Source organism: Lycorma delicatula, chromosome 8, assembly GCF_047948215.1.
Source record: "Lycorma delicatula isolate Av1 chromosome 8, ASM4794821v1, whole genome shotgun sequence".
Taxonomy (NCBI): Eukaryota; Metazoa; Arthropoda; class Insecta; order Hemiptera; family Fulgoridae; genus Lycorma; species Lycorma delicatula.
Window position 1 is genome coordinate 20,613,303 of NC_134462.1, and position 25,652 is coordinate 20,638,954.

At 30.5% G+C, this 25,652-nt stretch overlaps 1 protein-coding gene across 1 annotated transcript in view; it reads left to right on the plus strand.

The window, feature by feature from the left end:
- LOC142329143 (locomotion-related protein Hikaru genki-like) overlaps positions 1–25,652 on the plus strand; it is a 705,478-nt gene that overhangs the window by 611,680 nt on the left and 68,146 nt on the right. Inside the window, exon 9 of the mRNA XM_075373481.1 lies at positions 23,284–23,469. Coding sequence (XP_075229596.1) covers positions 23,284–23,469 — 186 coding nt within the window. The remainder of the gene's footprint in view (positions 1–23,283; positions 23,470–25,652) is intronic.

Here is a 25,652-nt window from a genome sequence, read left to right on the forward strand (position 1 = left end):
TCCTAGAGCTTACATAACAGCGTGAGCGGACTAAGCGCGGTACCATACACCACCGGCTTACGTGTCGCAACCGTTCACTTGTCATATATCTAGGCTCACCCCATCAACTACTAAAAATATATATGACATCGATAAATTGCAATTTACTTTGTCTAGACAGAAATTCACTGCCACACCTAGTCGCTGAATGCTAGCGAGTACCTGTCCACCATATTGAAGCGTTTGGTGCCTTAATTGGCTGGTGGTCAGCCATATATCTATAAGTTAGCTTCCCACAGCAGTGCGGCAGAAATCTTTCCCTTAAGTAAACTATGATCACGGTTGAACAAAGCAACCGCATCAAGGAACTCCCACACGGTCCGACAGTGCGGCTCTCAACAAATTGACTCGCCGCTTGTGAGTGGCCAACTTTCCCCTTGACCACTAAGTTCCAGAGTGGCCCGGTCTCTGCCCCCCCCACCCCCCGCCAAGAGCATTGCCGTCAAATATTAGGTGTTAATTTGTCTGGACCTCCCCGCAGACGCACAGCTCATCAGCTGCCAGGCAGAACCAAAACAGATATTGCTTCAAATTAACATAGTTGGTGAACACCTGGACACCTGTTGCCCTTAAAAACGAACTCGAGGCATACCATCCCCCCAGATCCCGTATAAACTTAAACAGGTTATTATTATATATTAAGGTTACATAAATTTTTAAAAGATTATTTTTATTTTTTAAAGTTCGCTTAGCTCATTGGTTGCCGATAAAATCAGTACTTGCATATTACATTAATCATAATTTTTATAATCTTATATAATGTTTTTTTTTCCTTTACAATATCTGTTACAGTTAAAAAAGTTAATCATTTTTATTATTATTATTTTTTTTTTTTAATCCGCCGGTGGTGCAAATGACTTTTTTATGGTTTAAATAAATCTTTATTGAAGTCCCCTATATACGTACGTTAAGTTATTATAACTTATTTATCACATGTTTTGGCGGTTTCATGGCATATTCTTTTTTCAATAATTAGAAAATTACTTTTTCTACCATTTAAGGGACTTACTCTTGATTTACAAAACTGATATTTATATATTCTACGCATTTTAGTAAACATAAGTGTGTTTGAAGAAACTTGATAGTTTGCACCATAAGTGCGCAATGATTACAAAATTTTAATTTTGGCGGCCATTTTTAGACGAACCCTATGGCCAATTGCAGCATTTCAAGTATTTTTGTAACCCTCTAACGATGCTTAACCAGAATCTTAAATCAAACTCAAAATCAGTGACAAAAGGTGTTCACAGATATACAAATTTGAATTCAATAACTAACTGTTGGTTCATTGAAAATTAATAAGAAAAATTAATTAAAATGCATATTAGACGCATGAGAAATAGATGATCGGAAGTGAGGAAAATTCCAACAAAACAAATTGCTAATTTTTAAAATATTGGAAATCGTATTTGGAAGAAAAGTTGTAATTTTGCAATATATATTGTATTGTAATATTGTATTTTGTAATATATCAGATAAAAAATCTGATATGGACCCCACATAAATTCCTTGTACGCCTATTACATATATACATTGTTTTAAATGAAAAGTACATAAAATTCTATTTCATTAATAACTTCTGATATTTTTTTTTTTTTTAACAGAATTTTTACGGGCATCGACTGCTAAGGTCATTAGCCCTCGTCACATTCTTTAAAAGAAATTATTATCTCCATCAGGATCGTCATATGTAAGGGTGTAAAGGGCCCTTACATTTTATTTAAAAACACAAACTTCACAATAAACATTAAAACATAAAAGACAGGACAATCACAAACACTTACGGGGTGTAAAGGGCCCCAATATTAAAATTTGAGATAGGTTCTCAAAAGACCATGAAATTAAAATTAAAATTAAACTTATCAATACCATTTCTTTCTTTATATATATAAATATATATATATAAACTACCGCTTAGAGTATCTTTTATCACGGGTTTAAACTTTCATTATATAGACTTTTAAGAAGTCCACTGACGTGTAAAAATGCAACTATATTTTCTTCGTTTCCATTATCCAGATCAGCTCTTATATTATTTGTAAGACGGAACCTCTTTCTGAGGTCCTCATATATGGTACACTCTTCTATTAGATGATTGATTGTCAGTGTTTTATTACAAACACCGCACATTGGTCTCACTTCGCCGGTTAACATATAAATTTGTTAATCGCGTGTGACCGATTCTAAGTCTGGTCACCGCTACTTGTTCACGGCGAGTCAACTTAAAGTCGCTTTTCCATTTATAAGGAGAAGTTTTAACTGAGTTTAATTTTGTTTTTAAACTCCTCCATTCAGCATTCCACTTGTTTCTTACTATGTTTGTTAGACGGTTTTTAACATCTGCCACTCTTACAGGAAATGCATCCAAGTCATCGCAGACTGTTGCCTTTCTGGCAGCTTCGTCTGCAATTTCATTACCTGTAATACCAGCATGCCCTGGAGTCCATACAAATACGCATCGCTGTCCTCGTTGTTTTAGTACGTATAAAATGGACAGGATGTTTGCAATAAGGACATCCTTAATGTTCTTGTTCCGAATTGCGACGAGTGCACTTAATGAATCGGAACATATTAGCACTCTTTCTTCGCAATAGTGTTCAGTGTAGCGAAGAGCTTGCTGAATTGCTGTGAGTTCTGCCGTGTAGGCACTGGCCACATCTGGCAGTCTCCAAAAGTGGGCTTCTTCATTTACATATATATCGAGCATCCAACACCATGTTTTCGGTTTTAGAACCATCAGTATAAATTCTAATATGTTCTTCGTAACTACTGACGGTTGCTAAAAGTTCCTGCTGGATGATCACTGCTGGGTTCTTTTTAATTTCTCCTTGACAGAGATCCAAACTTGTATTTACCGCTGGCAAGAGCCATGGCGGTATTTCTCTAGTAGAAATTGCTAGTGTCACTGGTATAGCAGTTTCATATTTTCTTCTTAATTCGTGGTACCTAATTCCGGTTGGTCTGGAATAGGTAGCACGATGTTCATATACTGCAGCCATAGGATGATTCGTAAACAATTTATTATTTATATGAGCAGGGAAAGCCCATACATTTGCTGCATATCTTAACAAAAGGATCTCTCTTCTATAATGTAGTGGCATTATTCCGGCTTCAGACATCAGACTAGCCGCCGGACTTGTGCGGAAAGCGCCTGTTGCATATCTTATTCCGCTATTATGAACTACGTCTAACTTTCATAAGTGCGACTTTCTAGCGGATGAATATACGATACATCCGTAGTCTAGTTTAGATTGAACCAATGCTTTATACAATCTCAATAATGTCTCTTTTTCTGAGCCCCAATTTAAATTCGATAAACATTTTATAATGTTTAGGGCTCTTTTGCATCTATCACTCAAGTCCTGTATATGTAATCCCCATGTAAGGGATTTATCCAATACTAGTCCTAAATATCTTACGCAATCTTTATATTGTATTGGATTATCGTCAACTGTCAACGCAGGACTTTGATGAGGAATTCTCTTCCTACAAAAGTGTACACAGCACGTTTTCCCTGGTGAGAATTGGAATCCGTTATTCCTTGCAACTTCATTTAGAGCATTGATCGCTCGTTGCAATTTGTACCTCACCATAGCAGTCTTGTTGCTGGCATACACAATTGCCAGATCATCAACATAGACGCTTTTGCTGATTTGTGCTGGAATGGCTAATATCAATTTATTGATGGCAATGGTAAACAAGATACCCCTCAACGGCGAACCCTGCGGTATGCCATTTTCCAAGATTCTTTCACATGAATATTCATTGTTGACGCGTACTTGAAAGGTACGGTCATTCATGTAGTTGCTGAGCAGTATAGGCAGATTGCCACGAATGCCCCATTCATGTATCTGGAGCATTATATCATGACGCCAGGTCATATCGAAAACCTTCTGAAGATCAAAGAAGACTCCGACACAATGTTTCCTTGTAATGAAGCTGTTATATATAATGTCCTCTAAGCTGATCATTTGATCAGTGGTAGAATGGTATTGCCGAAAACCTGCTTGATACGGTGATATCAGGTTTTCTTTTTCCAAAACCCAGACGAGTCGATTATTAATCATTTTTTCCAGTATTTTTCCCATAGCACACGTCAAAGAAATAGGACGATAGCTATTGGGGTCTGTTAAATTTTTCTTTTTCTTTGGTACTGGAACAACATGAGCTTTTTTCCACTGCTGCGGGTACGTTCCATCCCGCCATATTTTATTATAAAGTTCTAATAATCTGCGTTTTGCAGTGGTATTCAGCTGCCTGATCATATTATAATGGATTTCATCCGGACCAGCAGCTGTGTTACCTGCTTTTTCCAACGCTTTCGCGAATTCTTCCATTTTAAATGGTACATTATATGAGTAATTATACTCAGTTCTAAAATTTAGTAGACCTTCGAGTTCTTCTTTTTTGGTTCGAAAACCTTCCTCGTAGTTGGCCGTTCTGCTGGCCTTTTCGAAGTGATTGGATAACAGCTCTGCAATTTCATATGGAGTGTCTTTTATTTCATCTTCATCTTGAAGACTAGTTATGGGAGCAAAATCATTACGCCCACAAATCGCCTTCACTTTCCTCCAAACATCTGATGCAGTAGTAGTTTTGTCGATGGATGACACGTATTGCTGCCAGGATCTGATATTTTTTTCACATTTGTTTTTATTGTTATTATTGAATTATTATTTATTGTAAAATTTGTTACAATCAAAGATTAATAATTATTAATAAATCAATATGTTTAAATTAAAAAAAAAAAAGTTAAAAAAGAAAGACGATGAAGTCGGATTTAAATCGATATGCCTTCCCGTTGTAAGATTCAATTATTTCATTGATTAAAATTTTATTTTGCAATAAAAATAAGTGCTACTTACGATAGATATATCGTTGAAAATTTCTAGGGCTTATTACTGCAGTTAAGAAAAAATAAAAAATCCAAACATTTTGGACTTTGGGCTTTTTTGGACACGTTTGGTCCTGTCGATTGCAATCAAAAGAGGAGGTGCACAAATAGATGTTACAACAGTCCTAGATCTAAAGTTTCAACATCCTACTGCTAATCGTTTTATAGTTATGCGAGATACATACGTACGTACGTACGTATGTATGTAGATAGGTATGTATGTATGTACATACATACATACATTCATACATAAGTACTTAGAGACTTCATGCCGAAACTAGTCAAAATTGATTCAGGCATGATCAAATAGATATTTCCGTTGAAATCTGAAAACCTAAATTTTTCGCGATCACAATACTTTACTTCGTACAAGGAAGTAAAAAACGTATGATAATTTCGAAATGACTTTCTTTTTTAATATACTCGTTATTACTATTTAAAAACAAAAATCCACTTGCTTTATAAATACAATTTATTAATTCTCTCTATTTCTTGTATTATTTAGTTTATGATGTCTATATACCTTAAATTTAGTATAATTTCAAGATCTTATTGGTTTACATAATTTCATACGCCAAATTAATCCGATATCGTAAACTCGATATTAGTCGGCTTTAATGAACTAGATTAATCATTAAATAGATTTATGGGCCTTTTAATGACCGATTTAATTCAATCATGAGACAGTGACATTCAATAATAACTCCAATGATCCAAGCACAGCTAAAATGATAATCAGTAAACTTAATTTTTTTAATTCTATTTTACACTTCCTACATATTTCTTTTAATTCGTCTGAAAAAACAGAAGTTAAAAAAGTTTTTTAATTCAATTTTTTTTAAATAGTAGTTTTTTGTTTTTTATGTTTTTGGGTAGTAAATTGGAAAAAAATGTTTACAAAGACTTTATTAAAATCTAAACCAAAATGGATTTTGATTGTTATCTAACAATAAGGAAAACCTTTTAAAAAATGTTAAAAATATAAATTAATAGTAAAAAGATACTGTTAAAAAATAAATAAAACTTTAAAAAAAACTAAAAATAGGAATATTTTGGGACGTTTTTATCATAAAAATAAAACTATAAACTAATTTTGTTTTAGATAATTTCAATATAAAATTTAAAATTAATTTAAAAACAAATGAACTATTAAAATCTCCAATTAATATGTCCTAATACAAACTAATAACTGCTTTTTTTTTAACGTGGAATAAATAAAACTTTTATCTTACAAAATTTTAAAAATGGCATGAACGTTTAAGGTTCACCCATTCAAATATTCCCGCCCATAAATAAAATTTAACGAGAGGATAACCGTTAAATTTTCGTATGAAAGAAAATTTTGACAAAAATATTATCCATTTCTCTAATTACATAATTTACTTTTTATAGACATCTTTTCAAATAAATTAAATGGGAGACCAGTTTTCAGATAGCGTTGCAGATAATTTCTCTGATCTTCTATATATATATATATACATAAATAAATCTTTACCATAATATAAAATAGACTAAAGAATAAATAAATAAATTATTAAATAAAATGAATTGTGTTGAGAATCCATAATAATTATTTAAATACCAAAACACATGAAATAATAATATTAAGGTACATAAATACATTAATTATAAAAAATTACTATAAAATATTTCACAATTCAGAAGTTTTGAGTACATGTATGTACATGTTGAATGGGGGAAAGTAAATGGTTTTTGGGGGGATTATAATTAGTAATTTTTTAATTTATCAACAGAATAATAATGTTTACCGTAAAATAAAATATTTTGATTCTATTTTAAATAAATTGGTGGTAAGAGTTTTCAAACCGTTCGGCAATTTCTTAAAAATGGGTAATGTATTTACCATTTTTATTGTAATTAATTCAACTTTATAATTTATTTTAAAATAGCATTAATCAGAACATTAAACTAATAACACATTAATTAACAACAATAATTATAAAATGTTATTTTATAGACACTTAAAATTGCTTAAAACTGATTTAAGCAGCTAAAATATTACCGGTTAATAAATATTTTCTATAATATAGTCTATGAACGATTTTATGGAATTTGAATTACCGAAACTCTTTTTATTTGATGAATTTTTCATTTAGAATTATTTAGTAAGTCCGGATTTTAAATTTATTTTCTCCGGTCTAGAAATGTGGGACACAAATACGTACATTTGGATACACATATAGTATATTTTTTTGGTTTAGTGAACTGATTGGGCTCTAATACGTAAAGTTCTAGCGCAGACAGAAGCGGCCACTGTTTTACATGTGGTAAGGCTGGCAATTTACGCAAAGACCGCCAGCAGGAATGTAAGTGCTTATCTCGCAAGTCACATGATCATGCACCTGAGGGTAGGGATCTAAGATGACTCCATCGACATCCAGAACTGCTTCTTCGTAGGAAAATCGTGGTGTCTCTGAGGGACAGTCCCATCCGGAAGGGGGTGGAAGTCCTCGGTCTTCCGCTTACGATGATCGGGTGGGGACTCCCTTGCAGTACCACCGGGGGGAAAGTAAGAACTAGTCCCAGTGAGGGATCCTTTCGGAGGTTCCCTATTAGAGGCACGGCATAAAGACCGAGTCCCGGTGGGGGGATACTTTGGGGTCCCCTCATTAGAGGCATGGCGCCTAAACGATCGATTCATGGCTATCTGGCGGGAACTTTGTTCCCGAGAGATACTTAGAGGTTACGGCACTCCTCGGAGCGGAGTTTATGTTTAGTTGCGGATCCGACTTCGAGGTGGCGGGGAAAAAAAGGAGAAAAAAAATACGTAAAAATTTGCAAAAAACCCGATACCCCATTTTTAATATGATCATCAAACGTTTCCCTTTAATATAGTTATTCAACGGGATATTAATATAATTCTTTTTTTTTACGTAAATAAGATAAAATATAATAATATTAGTAACAGTTTATAATAAATACTAAAATAAAATGATAAATTAGCTAATTTTTTGAAAAACTTATAAGAAATAAAATATTTATCTTGGTGTCCCATTTTAAAAGAAAAAGAGTAGGGAATTAGAATACGTACACAAAAATACATTACGGTTTTTTTTTCTTTTAATGTTTGTTTGTTACACGAGAATATATGTTTGTATGTGACATTATCTGTGCGACAAATGGTTAAAGGGATGAGCCAAAGAATAAATTACTTGAATAAAAAATTGGTAAAAGTAGACAAACGTTGATGACGTCATTGCTTGGTTGCTGCCTAATCTGAAAGACAAATGTAGCCCATTAAGAGAAGAGGGGAATTGGGGGAAGACATAAGCACATCGTACACCGGCACAGCACATGGTAAAGTACTACACTCTAAGTGTAACAGAAACGAAAGGGAGCTTAAACGTTACTACGGATAATGTCAAACTTGAGTTATTTGCTCTCTTTTATAATCAAAATTTAATATATTATACGTACAAACATATATGTCATATAGATTAATGAAATACATTTATTTTCAATGGTATTTAATACTGTCATTAATAACGGACCTTACTTTTTGAAAAATTATGTTACCGTATATACTATAATTAAGTTTTTTTTTCATACAAACTATTTAATTACGTTTTTACAGTTTCATAAAAAACCGGCAATAAATAGCATAACTTTTCAGGCTACACCGGTAAAGTTACGAAGTTCATATTTGAAAAATAAATATCAATTTTTTTTTTTTAACTCGAAAGCTCCCCATTATGGGAGAGTTATATTAATTTACTTAACTTACTTATGAAAATTCGGTTTGAGCATTAAAGATATTAAATTGAGAAAACATTTTTTTTCATTCTGGAAACTTCCGTACTCATGCAGAAGCATTCGGGTAAAATTCATTTTTCAGAAATGATTCCCAAGTAATGATAATAGATTTTATTTAATTTTAAATTTGTTTAAAAATACAAAGATACATAATACATAATTCTTAATAAACAAAGTTGTAATTTTCTAGGAAGAAAGTGAAATGTTTTGGATATTTTTCTTTCAAAAATACAGAAGAGTAAGAGATATAAAAAAAAAAATTTAGATTAAAATCAATGGAATGGGATAGAAAAAAATTTTTATAACGATTTGAAAGCCTATCGATGTAGAAAATATAGATGCACAAAATTCTTTTTAACTTTATATCTGAAGGAAGATACAGATAAAAAAAAAGATAAATATATAGTAAATTTTTTGATTTTGGAGATGGAGTGAATATTAAATAAAAATTTATGGTAATTTGTGATCCGATAAAAAGACTTCAAGTTTTGTAAGAAAAAGATTTTGCTGAATTGCCCCGGTATAGATTGGAAATATTATTGAGGCCAAAACACCCCCATACTTTTTTCCAAGTTTTACAAGAAATTTAAACATTTCTTTCCTCCGGAACCTATCAACTAAGTTTGAAGAAAATTGGTCAACAAGGTCCAAAATTATAAAGCGATATATACAAGGTGCGACAATAAAGTAATGAGACTGATTTTTCTTTGCAAGATGTGGCAACCCGGCAGCTTGCGTAGGCACACCATCTTTGACCTTGGTCTATAAGCTACTTCTAGTCCAAGCGGTACACTGATGCAACTACTCAGTCGTGAATTGTGCTGTAATAAGTGAATACGTGTTTGTGTCTCTCGTCACAGAAATGAAACCGCAAAATATTGCGCAACGGTATGCCATTTCTTTTAGCGTTAAATCGGGTGAAAACGCGACGAAAACTTATGGTAAGTTTCAGAAGGCTTTTGGAGAGGAGGTTATGTCAAGAGCTCAAGTTTTTCGGTGGCATAAAAGATGAAGACCGGGGTGGACGACCATCAACCTCACGGACAGATGTCAACTTGACCAGGGTGTGTGAAATCGTAAGATCTGATCGAATATTATCCGTGAAAATGATTGCAGAAGAACTCAACATCAATCGAGAAACGGTTCCTCTAATATTAACTGAAGATCTTGGTATGAGAAAGATTTGTGCAAAAATGGTCCCCAAAAATCTCACTCAACAACAGCGAGAAACACGGAAAAATGTGGCAGCCTATCTATTAGAGCAAACGGAAATCAATCCAGATTTGTTGTGCCGTGTTATCACTGGTGATGAAGGATGGTTTTTTCAATACGATTCAGAGACAAAACGCCAAAGTTCGCAGTGGTGCTCAAAGGGATCACCCAGACCAAAAAAAGCTCGCATGTCAAAGTCAAAAGTGAAATGCATGCTTGTGTGCTTCTTCGATTCCAAGGGAATTGTTCATAAAGAGTACCTCCTGGACAAACAGTTAACCGATATTTCTACAAAGAAATTTTAGAAAGACTTCGTAAACGAGTTCTTCGTGTCCGTGCCAACATTGCTGATAATTGGATTCTGCATCACGATAATGCGCCATCCATACTGCTCTGTCAGTACAGCAATTTTTAACCTCAAAACAAATTTCAGTACTACCACAGTCACCTTATTCACCAGATATCGCTCCGTGCGACTTTTTTCTATTTCCTAGAGTCAAAATGGCGGTCAAGGGACACCATTTTCAAACAACACAAAATGTCCAAAAAGCTGTGACGGGGGTCTTGGAGGATATTACAGAAGATGAGTTCCAGAAATGTTACCATCAATGGCAGAAGCGCTGGAATAAGTGTGTGCAATCAGAGGGGAACTACTTTGAAGGAGACAACACTAAACATGACTAAAACGGTAAGCAACATTTTTTTTCACATCAGTCTCATTACTTTATTGTCGCACCACGTATATATTTAGATAGATATATAGATGGACGTGTATATTATATGCGCACACGTCCATTTGACAAAAGTCCATCTGACAAAAATAGATTTTTTGGACTAAGGAGCATTGGAATTAAAAATTTCTATCCTAGATTATTTAAAATCTATTTAAATTTGTTTTTTGGTAATTGTTTTTTTAATACGAGTATCTCCTAAAGCCAAAAAAAAAAAAAAGAAAAATTTTTTATATTTTTTTTACCGATCTATATACTTTTCCGATGTGGATACAACTGCTGCTGCAGCATATGTCGCTACAGCCAAGAGAGAAAAATGTAATCAGTTTCCTAGGAACTGCATAAATAGAACAAGAGTTCATTTTAATTAAATAGTAATAATAATTTAATATTACTTATTCTCTTGGCCTTTTAAAAACTAAATTAATCATTGGATTACCAATTAGGTGTAATTAAATCAATAAACAAATGTTATCGTTGGGTAATAAGGTTGATCAACACTGATTCGGTTAAATATTATTCGGATATCCGAATAAGCGTAAAAACCGAGGCAAACGTAAAAACTAGATGAAACGGCATACTTATTCGTGGAGCAATGGTTTTCGAACCTGTATCCCATAATTAGGAAACTTTAATAATACTGTGCCTTAATACTTTCTTTTGCTTATTGTTCATAATTTCTAGGTGATTGGTATTACCTAACTTTTTTTTAAAAATATTTAACCAGTTTTTCCATTTTCAGTAACGAGAATAAAAGTTGTTAATGTATATGCTCATGTGTGTATCAGACTCAGAGGAATAGGATCTCTAGTAGTCATAGCAAGCACTATGCTGAGTAATCTGTGCATATTTATAAGAAAATTGTATACAGTCCTAGCAGCAGGGAACAATACTTATTTTCTATTTCCGACCTTTTTAATTATAAACGAATGTTGTTATATGAGCTATTTTTTTTTTTTTTTTTATAATATTTTACAATATTAGAAAAATAGATTTAGGGCGACTCCTAATACAAAAATAATTACCTTTTATTTTATTTCATAAACTTTTAAAAATTATTTAAAAAAAAATTATTTAGAAAAGTAATATTCAATACTAAAAACTAAAATTAATAATTATTAAAAAAAAAAAAATACAATAATAAAAAAAATTGAATAATAATGAAACAAAGAAAAAACTTACCTAATACTCAGTTCTTTTGTTCGAATAAATTCTACATTACACATTAATAAACCCATCGGACTGGTCTAGTGGTGAACGCGTCTTTGCAAATCAGCTGATTTCGAAGTCGAGAGTTCTAACGTTCAAATCCTAGTCAAGGCAGTTACTTTTATAAGGACTTGAGTACTATATCATGGATACCGGTGTTCTTTGGTGGTTGGGTTTCAATCAACCACACACCTCAGGAATGGTCAAACTGAGACTGTACAAGAAGACTACACTTCACTTATACTCATACATATCATCCTTAATCATCCTCTGAAGTAATACCTGACGGTGATTCCCGGTGGCTAAACAGGAAAAAAAGATTATACACTACTAAAAAAATATTAACAATAAAAATATTACAACACTTTTTAACTACATATATCATACACATTTAACTAACTGCAATATCAATAAAAAAAGGTAGTACGATCACTCAATGCGCAACGCAGTAACTATCTACTTTTCTGCATGTTTAAACATGTTCGTCATCAAAATATTCAGATGTAAACATCTGAGTTGCGAATACGTATTAGTACGTAATTCAAACCGATCGGGTTGGTCTGTTGGTGAACGCGTCCCAAATCAGCTGATTTGGGAGTTGAAATTTCCAACGTTTAAGTCCTAGTAAAGACAGTTACGTTTATACGGATTTGAATATTAGATCGTCTTCCCAAATCAGCTGATTTGGAAGTCGAGAGTTACAGCGTTCAAGTCCTAGTAAAGCCAGATATTTTTACATGGATTTGAATACTAGATCGTGGATACCGGTGTTCTTTGGTGGTTGGGTTTCAATTAACCACACATCTCAGGAATGGTCGAACTGAGAATGTACAAGACTACACTTCATTTACACTCATACATATCATCCTCATTCATCCTCTGAAGAATTATCTAAACGGTAGTTACCGGAGGCTAAACAGGAAAAAGAAAGAAAGAATATTAGATCGTGGATACCGGTGTTCTTTGGTGGTTGGGTTTCAATTAACCACACATCTCAGGAATGGTCGAACTGAGACTGTACAAGACTACACTTCATTTACACTCATACATATCGTCCTCTTTCATCCTCTGAAGTAATATCTGAACGATAATTCCCGGAGCTAAATAGAAAAAGAAAGAGAGAAAAATACTAATTCAACTGACACAGCGCAGCGGTGCGCACATACTACCTTATAGCTACCTACGAATTAAATATTTTAAAAATAACCTACATAGCGAATTAATTATTGAACCAGATAAAATCAGTTAATAGTTTAAAATTTTATTATTATTTTAAGATCTTCCACACTTTATTATATGAACAGTGGAAATTGTTTATTTACAAACTTAATTAAAGTTATTAGATTAAATTGTTATATAAATACAATATATGACAGTTACCCGTATTTTTTTCTTTGTTATGAAAGAGCGGACATCAACAGCTATAGTCATTAGCCTGCTGGAAAATACCGGGATATCTACGACCGGCACATCTATTTATTTTTACATCAATAGATAAAGTTTATTTGTCCCGGAAAGTCTCAGGAATTACGAAACCGATTTGGTAAATTCCTTCGTTGTTTAAATCACCTCTTAGTATAATGAATGAGATTATCCTGAGTGTCTAAAGTAATAAAGTAATTACGCATCCTTACCAACCTTCTTCAGATTTTACCAGATTTTCCTGATTTTTTTATTAATTTATACGTTTATAAAAATAATATGATCTTATTATTAAAAAACTTCAGATCTTATTTGTTATAGACGACTATACCCATCTCACAGATTATTCAACCGGCCAATTTAATTTTATTTTATATTGGTTATGTTTTAGTGATACTGTATGTTTAAAATTATATATTTAATAAACACAAAAGCTCCACAACGAGAAAAAAATATAATAAAAATTTTAATTTGCTGGATTCCTTATTGAATGAATGCTTTTGGGACCATAAATACAAGGGACAAGATTTTTTTTTTGAAAATGTTTTAATATATACAATTTTTTGGCCACCACCGGAATAATTTGTGTAATTTCTAAATTAATTATTAATATTATTTTTTAAATAATTTTTATATTTTTACTTTACTAGCTATATTTAAGAGGTGATCATGTCAAAAAAAAATGGTATCGGGTTTTTTACAAATCTTTACGTCCCTAAGTCCACCTAGTTTATGTAGACAAAAAAAACATATGTATGTGTGCGTTAGTATATGTTTCGCACTGCTTTTGGCTTTATACCTCAGAATATATATATAAATACCAATCAAAATAAGTAACACTTAATGATATATGTTATATATATACTTATTTTCATTGGTTCCAGAGTTATAGCCAAATAAAATTTTAATTAATGAACTATTTTATCTTACAGGGAAGGGTACATCGGTTCGAATCAGACTTCATTCCCTTTTTTTAACATTTTTTTTTTTTTTTTATTATTTAAATATGTTGATTTATTAATAATTATTAGCCTCTGATTGTAAAAAAAAAAATTATGATAAAAAATTATTTAATAATAACAATAAAAAAATTAACAAATATTAGATGTTATTAATTAAATAAGTACAAAATTTTATGTACTTTTCATTTTTTTTAAATGTGTATATGTAATATAATAGGCGTACTAGGAAGTCATGTGATGTCCACATCAGTTGTTTTTTGGATTCTAATTAAGCAAACATCATTATCTAAAGAAGTGACAAACTATATATACACTTGAATATAGGTCATTTGGGACCCTAAATCAGGAAATTTGCAGTACGTATATGGAAACTTACGGAATCAATCAAGCAAAAAGCTTATACGCTACCAAAAAATATTTTCAAAATTACCGGTGCCGTTCCTTATTAAGGCACTGTTCCTATGATGGTCCTTTCCAGACTCTCCTGTTACTTTCCCGACGGTGTATCAAAAAAGGTATACTATATAAGGGAAAGTACGCTAATAGATTCAAATTTTCTATATAGGAATTTATACAGAACCTTAGGTATCATGACTCTTTCTATCTCAAAAACACACAATAATAGCACTGTTTTTTGCTTGGTATCTTCAGAATGGATTGATTAATTTGGATAAAATTTGGCACGATGATCTTCATATATTTTGATGCAATTTAATATTGCCCAAATCGGTCAAGTGGCAGAAAAAATATGGGTCTTGAATCTTAAAATTTACTGAAGGGATAGGTAAATCTTTTCATATAATTTAATGCCACTTAGTTATCTATGATACTTTTTGATGGCTTTTTATCTTATTTAAACCTAATTAAGGAGGCAAAAAACTTCTTTTTTTCTCCTTTCTGTTATTAATAAACTCAAAGTCACATTCTTGTATTAATTAGTTGATTTCATATTATTATTATCATATCAGATTGTTTTTCTATTTGGGCAACTTCATCCAGGAGTAACAACTGTAAAATTTCCAACACAACAATCTCTCAAGGTGTGGGAAGTTTCGGTTACCATATGTCCCTTATCTCAAAGTTTAGTTCAAAAGATTAGAATAATTTTTTACTTGTACCCTTACATATTTAAATATTCTCCTCAATTTTAATCCCAAGTAGTACTCTGTTGAGGGCAAAGCGGTCTATAGCTGAACTCGAAAAGATTTATTTTTTTTTTAAATTACAATTCTTTGATGGCTTTTTAATTTTTTAATTTATTTATAATTTTTTTTTTTTTTAAATGTTTGAATCATTATTTTTTATACTAATCAATTTATTTTTATTAATTACTTATAATTATTAACCCTCCATTAGTGAGAGGATTCATCATAACAAACGTTTTTACTAAAATCATAGAAATAATAAAACAATTTTGAAATGAAATAAACGTAAAAATAAACATTTTGCGACATTTTAAATATCTTAAATATCAGTATAGATTTGTATTTTAGTTTTTTTACGAGTTCAAAAAAATAAATAAATAGAAAAATCGACCTGTAGAGGAAAAATATGACGTATACGTTTTTCGTAATCGTTTTCTCTCTCAATTTGCTTTTATTCACTAACGATATATACTTTTATAAAAATAAATAAATAAAAAATAAGAAGCTATAAAAACACGAGTACTTAAAAGAAAGAAAAGTAAAACGTACTAAATTATTTCTAAATTTTCTTTCAAAGCACCCTTGTATGACTTTATAATGAACATCTTATAACCACTTTTAAACCCTATAGTTTTTTAAAAATATATACTAATGATGTTTTTAATTTTTCATCATCATAATATTTCTCCCCTTTCTTTTTGAACTCAATTGAATTTTAACTTTTAAAAAGAATTTTAAAAAGATCATGTCAAAAATCAAAACAATTAACAATTGGTAAATAAAAAATATCTCAAATAAAAATGTGAAAGTGGTTGAGAATTATTGCTTGCTTTGCTTATTGTTTGTAAAATTTAAAAGTGGAATTCCTTAAAATTTAATTGTTTAAAAATAAATATAAAAACTTGTTTATATACTATTAGTTCGTTATCTAATTAAGTTAAAAGATAGTTTGAATTGTTACATTTGTTAAAATTACCACACGGGTTATTGAGGTACTAAAAGAAAAATTATTTGATTTAGGTTGGGAATTTGGACATTTTTATTAAAAAAATATATATTTATTATGATAAACACTTTTATTTTTTTTCGACTTATATTTACGAGTGATGTTGATAAAAGGTTTTAATTCTTAAATTTTAATATTTCCCAACATTTTGTGATCCTTGTGTTCAAAATTAGTGTAAAAGTATAAAATTTAATGTGTTAAATTATTTTGCGTTTTGGAGTAAACACATCATGTTAAAAATTAAAAATAAAAATTGGTTAGGTATAAGGTGATAGAGAGTGGGGTGATATATTGTAAAAGAGTAGAAAGAAATTCATAAAAAGTGTATTCCCATGTTTTTTAGCATAAAAATAACATCATATGAAACATTTATTAGAGATAAAATCGTAGAAAATATGCGAAATTTTCTATAAAACTATAAACTTACAAAAATTACATTAAAATGATTTTCTCAAACTTTTCTTTATTTCAAACCGTTTAATTGATAATTTGATTGGTTGTTCTTTTTTTTGCTAATGACATTTTATTAGGATTCCTACAATTACTACATCGTTAAAGATCCTTCACATCAGAAAACAGAATTTGTAATATTATAAAATTTTCTCTTCTAATTAAATTAAATGAGCATTTTCTAATTATAAACGAGGCATTATCGAGAGTATAGAACAGTTATCATTCATTATGATAGAGTTCTACCCTTCTAAATACAGAAATATTATTAATTTTTCTATGATAGATTTTTTATAAATATATATATTATTGTTATTATTAAGATCACAAATTTAAGGGTTTTTAACATTTAACAAAAAAATTTTTGAACAAAAAAAACTTAACGATAGTAAACTCATAAATAGAAAACGCCCATCAACGTTTTCAAATAAAAAATATTTAAAATTAAAAGCGTATTTTGACAGCAAAATAGTCATCGACAGTAGACAGAAATTAATAAGAAATTATAAATAAAAGAAGTTTTTTTGTATTGCTTCATTTACAATCAGTTGCCTGAACAATGAAACAACAGGTAAATTGTATCGTGTAATAATGTTGTGAAAGAGAGATATCCAGTGATACCTTCCAAGACAATATAAAGGTTTAAACAAAGTTTTTTTTTTTTTTGTCTTCAGTCATTTGACTGGTTTGATGCAGCTCTCCAAGATTCCCTATCTAGTGCTAGTCGTTTCATTTCAGTATACCCTCTACATCCTACATCCCCAACAATTTGTTTTACATACTCCAAACGTGGCCTGCCTACACAATTTTTCCCTTCTACCTGTCCTTCCAATATTAAAGCGACTATTCCAGGATGCCTTAGTATGTGGCCTATAAGTCTGTCTCTTCTTTTAACTATATTTTTCCAAATGCTTCTTTCTTCATCTATTTGCCGCAATACCTCTTCATTTGTCACTTTATCCACTCGTCTGATTTTTAACATTCTCCTATAGCACCGCATTTCAAAAGCTTCTAATCTTTTCTTCTCAGATACTCCGATCGTCCAAGTTTCACTTCCATATAAAGCGACACAAAAATTCAAAAATCTTTTCCTGAGATTTAAATTAATTTTTGATGTAAACAAATTATATTTCTTACTGAAGGCTCGTTTAGCTTGTGCTATTCGGCATTTTATATCGCTCCTGCTTCGTCCATCTTTAGTAATTTTACTTCCCAAATAACAAAATTCTTCTACCTCCATAATCTTTTCTCCTCCTATTTTCACATTCAGTGGTCCATCTTTGTTATTTCTACTACATTTCATTACTTTTGATTTGTTCTTGTTTATTTTCATGCGATAGTTCTTGTGTAGGACTTCATCTATGCCGTTCATTGTTTCTTCTAAATCCTTTTTACTCTCGGCTAGAATTACTATATCATCAGCAAATCGTAGCATCTTTATCTTTTCACCTTGTACTGTTACTCCGAATCTAAATTGTTCTTTAACATCATTAACTGCTAGTTCCATGTAAAGATTAAAAAGTAACGGAGATAGAGAACATCCTTGTCGGACTCCCTTTCTTATTAGGGCTTCTTTCTTATGTTCTTCAATTGTTACTGTTGCTGTTTGGTTCCTGTACATGTTAGCAATTGTTCTTCTATCTCTGTATTTGAACCCTAATTTTTTTAAAATGCTAAACATTTTATTCCAATCTACGTTAGCGAAAGCCTTTTCTAGGTCTATAAATGCCAAGTATGTTGGTTTGTTTTTCTTTAATCTTCCTTCTACTATTAATCTGAGGCCTAAAATTGCTTCCCTTGTCCCTATACCTTTCTGAAACCAAATTGGTCTTCTCCTAACACTTCTTCCACTCTCCTCTCAATTCTTCTGTATAAAATTCTAGTTAAGATTTTTGATGCGTGACTAGTTAAACTAATTGTTCTATATTCTTCACATTTATCTGCCCCTGCTTTCTTTGGTATCATAACTATAACACTTTTTTTGAAGTCTGACGGAAATTCCCCTTTTTCATAAATATTACACACCAGTTTGTATAATCTATCAATCGCTTCCTCACCTGCACTGCGCAGTAATTCTACAGGTATTCCGTCTATTCCAGGAGCCTTTCTGCCATTTAAATCTTTTAATGTAAACAAAGTATAGTATAATAAAAAGTATAACGGATAAAATTATAATTAAGTGTAAGAAAGTACAAATAATTCGAAAATTAACTGCTAAGAACAAAAAAAAAAAAAGGTTAAATAGTAACATAACGTAGGTATTGAGAACAAACCCACCGGGTTGGTCTAGTAGTGAACTCGTTATCACAAATCAGCTGATTTTGAAATCGAGAGTTCTAAGGTTCAAATCCTACGGATTGGAACAATACAAGATCGTGGATACCGGTGTTCTTTGGTGGATGGGTTTCAATTAATCATATATCTCAGAAATGATCGACCTGAGACTGTACAAGACTACACTTCATTTACATTCATCATCTGAAGAAATTCCTTACGGTGGTTCCGGAGACTAAACAGAAAAAAAAAAATTAAAGTATTGAGAAACGTAAAATAAAATGGTAAATAAAACAGAACGAGCAACTGAGTATAAAAAAGATTAGTCGCAAGTCATACATGAGAAAAAAGAAGACATATAACTAACTAACACTGATCATATATAAGGAACAAATTCAAAACCGCGAACTTAAACAATTCATAAAAAAAAATAAATAAAAGAATTCATATTATAAAATTAAGATAAATTATAAATAGTATCAGCAAAATTTCAGTAAGAAAAGGATGCTATTCAACGTACAACCTCTAGATCCAGCCTCTGGTTCCAATATATGCAGCCTCTTCATTCATCTCACATCTTCACTATTATCCAAAAGGTTAACAGCCAAATAATTTTCATGCGCGTTACGGTTAAGTGCATACTTTGAACTTAGCCGGTGAATTTCTTCACAAATAGATATCATCCCTAGGTAATCGTGAATCTTCTTATCACAAACCGTGGCGCCTCCGAAATGTTCCTCAGCACTTTGTTCTGGAACCTTTGGATGATATTGTTATTGCTTGCCGTAGGCAAAGTTGTATCCCGTAGGACCACACTGACTTGAAAAACGCCTTGTACAGCAAACTGTTAATGCTTGATATCTAATTGTTTTTACTTTTCTCTCATGATTTTTCCATGTTAGGCGACGGTCCAAATGAAGTCCTAGATATCGTACATGTCCGAATGGGAGATATGAACTCAATCTAGGCAGACTTGTGAGCAACCTCCCCTCCTCTAAGCAAACGTCATATAATTCGACTTTGCAATATTAGTATGTACTTTCCATCAGACTAGCCATTCACTGAGAAAGAGATTATAAGATTATTTATTATTTTAATAAATAAAAAACATTCAAAAATATATTACAACTATTTAATTTCTGCATTTTATAAGTTTAATTTTTTTTTTTTTTGTAATTATCTTTTCTGATTTAATTGTGCTTACCGATATTGACTACTTCATAGTTAAAATGCGTATTAAGTATTAATTATGTAAATTCATTTACTGTTTCTCTATTAATGTAAAGAGGTTAGTAAATTATTAAACATAAAAAAAAAATATTTTTTATAAAATACTGATATTTTATATATATTTTAAAATATATTTTGTTACACCTGAAGCATAGACCTGCTTATTAATTTTTAGAAATTTTTTACTAGTTTGGCAAATCATCCAAAAATATTTATTTATCTATTATTGTAATTATTTTCTTTTAATAAATATATAAGATATAAATTAGAATTATTTTATAAGAAGAAAGGGTTGATTTTAAGCTCTATGAAAACTATAAAAACTACATCAACATCTTTGCCAGTTTTCTTTATTCCATTTGAAGGCATTTTTTGATTTTTGTTAATTTTGTTAGATTTAAAATAACATAGTTATTTTATTTTTTCTGATTACAGCAACGGTTCCGTATTTTATGAAATTTTCTTTTCAACTACAATGTTTCGTATTTCAATATTCTTTTCAGCTTCAAAGGGCAACTGTAAATCATTAATATACTTTGTATATATTTTCTTCTCGTTTCTTGCCTTGCTCCTTTCCAACGATTTCTTTTTCACCTGTTTTCTATTATTAAAAATTTACGTCAACATACTAACAAAATAATAAATTGTAATAGCAAATTCGTTCCAGTAAAAATTGCTTCATTTTAATCTTTAGCATTTTGTACAATGTTTTATTTTTCCAACACAATTATTGTTTAAGTTATCTACGTTACTTTTCATTTTTATTTCTAGATAAATAAAAATAGTTTGAAATAAATTCGAATTATTTGAATAGTAATAAATAACACAAGTAACTGATAAAAATCAATACATGTATTAATGCATTACATTACATTTGATATACGTACATAATATTTTAAATCGTTATTCTTAAGTACAGATTAAAAGGCAAAACTAATTTTTATTAGATTTAAAATATTTTATTTTTTTTGAGGTTTTTAGGGGCATCGACTACTTTGGTCATTAGCCCCATCCCACTTCAAAAAAAAAATAAATAAAAGATTCAATTATTCACATTTCTATGAATCAAAAATGTTCAAAAATTTTCGTTCTTCTAACTTCGAATCCAGAATATTACTTTCTAGGTTTTCCTTTCGGCCATCCTTTCTTGCACCGTTTCTCCATTCTTCTGACGGCCTCAACCTCTGATGACAGCGTATCTGAGGCCTCAGACATGGCATCGTCTTCCTCTCTTTCGGATGCCAGTGACGTTCTGCGGTTGACATCAGTTGATGAAAGTTTCGTCGGTGCTGTTAGCATCTTTGCTAGGGAATCTAAACTAACAAGCGATCCACTCTCCGTGGCGGATTGAGCTCTATCTCTACTGCAGTACTGGGTCCAGCTGAAATAGATGCTCTCACCGAAGCTGATCTTTGCGCTTTTGGAGGCTCTATTGGTACAGGTTTTATATTCTCTACGTCTGGTGGTTTCTCAATAGTAACTTGCACCTCCATTTCCGTAGATTCAGATTTTCTTGTCACAATTTCTTTAAGCTTGTGACTAGACGACGGAGTGATCCGATTCTTTTTGCTAGATAAGTCAAAATTTTTTATTAATAATAATAATTTAAAATATTAAAGTACGTTTTCCGAAAATTTGAAATATAAATTTAATACTTTTTGTATATTTATCTATTATACAGAAATTGTTTATTTTTAATTAACAGGTATTAAATAAATTTTACTATATTCGAATAGATATTTTTCTTTTATACAATAAATTTTGGGAAATTAAGTTTTATATTTATAATTAAATTTTATTAAATTTATATGATTTAATTTTTTTATTTTAGCAGACTGAAGTTCACGTGAAGCAACGTTTTGCATCATTTCTTTTTCTTCTAGGCGTTTTTTTTTCACAAACTTCTTCGTTCTTACAGTTTGTTTTTGCCTTCTCTCTTCTCATCAGTCACTTTATTGATTTCTTATTTCTCCTTCTGTTGGAAACCTTTGAAATCTTGTACCAGTTTTTGGACTATTGTTCTATCTTATACTATTTCTTGAGATATTTTCATTGTTTTACGTCATTTTGAACTGAGGTCTATTGCTGTACTTTTATTTGTGAATGTGATCTGAGATTTGTGAGCATATTACCATTCATTTTTTTCATTTTAATTACGTAGGTGACCCAAAAAAAAAAAAAAATGTGGCCGAAGAACTTAGCTTTTCTTTTTCTGTTTCATAAAATTCATTGTCGATCTCCATAGCGGAGTTGTAGCATCTCAACCTTTCATTAGGAGGGGCCGGGTTCGAATCCCGGTTAGGCGTGGCATTTTTTATACGCTGATAATTTCCATTTGAGCTAATCACCATAGCAGTAGAGCAATGTAATCTCATAAAAAAATTTCTATCTAATGTATTTTTTCTATTTTTTACTGCTTCTAGGATTTTTCTATTGCATTTATTTCCGTTTATTTGAAAAAAAGATGCTTTTTGATACTTACAACTCTTCTGATTTGATTACTGTATTGTAATACCTGATTTTGGCTAATATTGAGATTTTTTTTTTTTGTTGTAAATAACTTTTGTTAGTTGGTAGTCCATTTCCATTGTGCTCGTTCTTGTTAGTTTGATTTTTTTATCTAAACCATTTATTTGTATTATTTATTCCAGATATTTAAATATATTGACTTTTTTATTTTTCTATATCAATAAATATTTAGTATAAGGACCTAGAGGAATCTTGATGTAGGCCATGAAATCTGTCTTTTTGAAGGAGATTTTTGATTAAATTTATTAAAATGATACTAATAAGTTATTATTAATATTAATATCGCAGATCCGGCCTAGAAAAATCCAAGGCCACAGTGTCCATTAAAAATCTACCAAACAAACCAAAAATAACTCTATTTTGTAATACAATAATAATAATAGTAATAATTTTTATGTTATAATAGGAATACAATGTCCAGCTCCAGTCCTTCCACTTCACGGACGTGTTGTAGAAGAAGCAACACAAGGTGCTGGTGTTTATGGAGTGGGAGCAGTAGTCCAATTCGCCTGCCTACCACATGCCAGATTAACCGGGGAGGCGTCAATAGTCTGTACGGAGACCGGCTATTGGTCACAACCTCCACCATTGTGTAAGTACTTTATTTTTATCTTTAGTGGATTCGTATTTTTTACTAAACCCTAGTCGAGGCCTTATTTGGATTTATTACCGGTTTAAGCGCAATCCGTCACGTATGTATTGAGAAAAAGATAATAAAGAAATAAATAAAAATGCAATCCTTGAACAACAACCTATCTTAAAGTACATCCTAATTTTTTTTCATGATTTTTTTATGACAAAAGTATACAAGATTATTTTTCTTCTCTTCTCCCATCAAAAGGATCAATTATATTATTTCATTTTTGTAATATTTTTTTATATTATTTGGTCAAATTACTTTGGTATTATTAGCTAGAGAAAAAATCTGATGTAGACAACACATGACTTCCTGGTATGCCTATTAAATTACATTTAAACAAAATGAAAAGTACATAAGATTTTATTTCATTAAAAACTTCTGACGTTTTTTAATTATTTTTTTTAAATTGAATTTTTATTATAAAAAAAATATTTTTTTATTGATTGTAAAAAAAAATTACAATGAGAAATTAATAAATCAATACATTAAAAAAAAAAGTTAACAAAAAGGAGATGAAGTCTGATTCAAACCGATGTGCCCTTCCGTAAGATCCAAATATTTCATTAATTAAAATTTTATTTGGCCATAATTCTGGAACCAATAAAAATAACGAAACTTATGATATATCGTTAAAAAGATCTCAATGAGGGCTTATTACTACAGTTAAGAAAAAATCAAAAATCTATTTTTTTTTTTTTTTGGATTTTAGGCTTTTTTGAACACTTTTGGTTTAATTGATTGCAATCAAAAGAGGAAATGCCAACTAGATGATACAACAGTTCTAATTCCAAAATTTAACCATCCTACGGCTAATACTTTTTGATTTATGCAAGATACATATGTATGTACAGACGTCACGCCGAAATTAGTCAAAATGAATTCAGGAATGATCAAAATGGATATTTCTGTTGAAATCTAAAAACCGAAATTTTTCCCTATCACAATACTTCCTTTACTTCGTACAAAGAAGTAAAAATGCGGTATTATTGTTAAAATTATACAATTAAATATGTAGTATACTAAATGTGGCTTTTAAAAAGACAACGCAGTCTGGGATAAACAAGTTAATTTAACGACTAAACGTTAGCTGAAAAACACACTTACTGTACAGTATATTTAATTTATTTAAATTCGTATTTTTGAGTAATTCTATAACATGAATGTTATTATTCAATATTATTATCACAGAAATTATTAGCTTATAACGTCATTAAATTAAAATTAAACGAATATTATAGATGCATTTTTTTTTTTTTTTTTATTCCGCAAATCTTTTTTATTTCCGTAATCTTTTTTATTTAATTTACAATTAAAAAGCTTAAACTGGAGTAAATTTTAAATATTAGACCCATTATTATAATAGAATCTACAATACTTTTAAGTATTAAGCAGTTGCCTAAATCTTTTTCATACAATCAGATCATAAATTATAAGAAGATAGTAATCCAAATTTGCCTAAGGCAGTTAAACTTAATAAGAAAAAGGAGTATTTAGCGAGATTAGGAAAAGGAAATTAAATGCTACACATCTTAATATTATACTATTACTAATTTATAGCTGTAGTAATTATTAAAGATTCTTTTATTCTTTACCTAATTTATCAAATAATTTTACAAAAATAAAAGTAATTAAAGGTTGAATTTAAATAAAAACAATCTAAAAAACAGAAATTCTTGAAACAAAATGTTTAAAATTTTTGTCATTGAAAAATGTGTTTTAGAACTGTGTACCTCTAATAGATTCCGAAAAAATTGTTGTAAATCTTAAAAAATTGGAGTCGAAAAACATTGTCAAAATAATTTTTGTACTGCAAGATTTGCAGAATTTTTTTTTTGATTTTCATTTATTTTTTTTTTTTAAATTGTATTCCATGTTTATTAACTTAAACACTATAAATCTTCTACGAATTAACAGCTCTAAAACTTTTCTTTTAGGTTTAATTGGTTATTGGAAACTAAAAGTTAATTTATGTAAAAAAAAAATGTGTTTTTCGACTTCAGTTTTTTGGGGATATATCTATAACAATTCTTCGTAAATTACTAAAAACACGTGCTAAAACCCATTTTTTCTAATTTTTCACGTTTTTTTTTGTCTTCAGTCATTTGACTGGTTTGATGCAGCTCTCCAAGATTCCC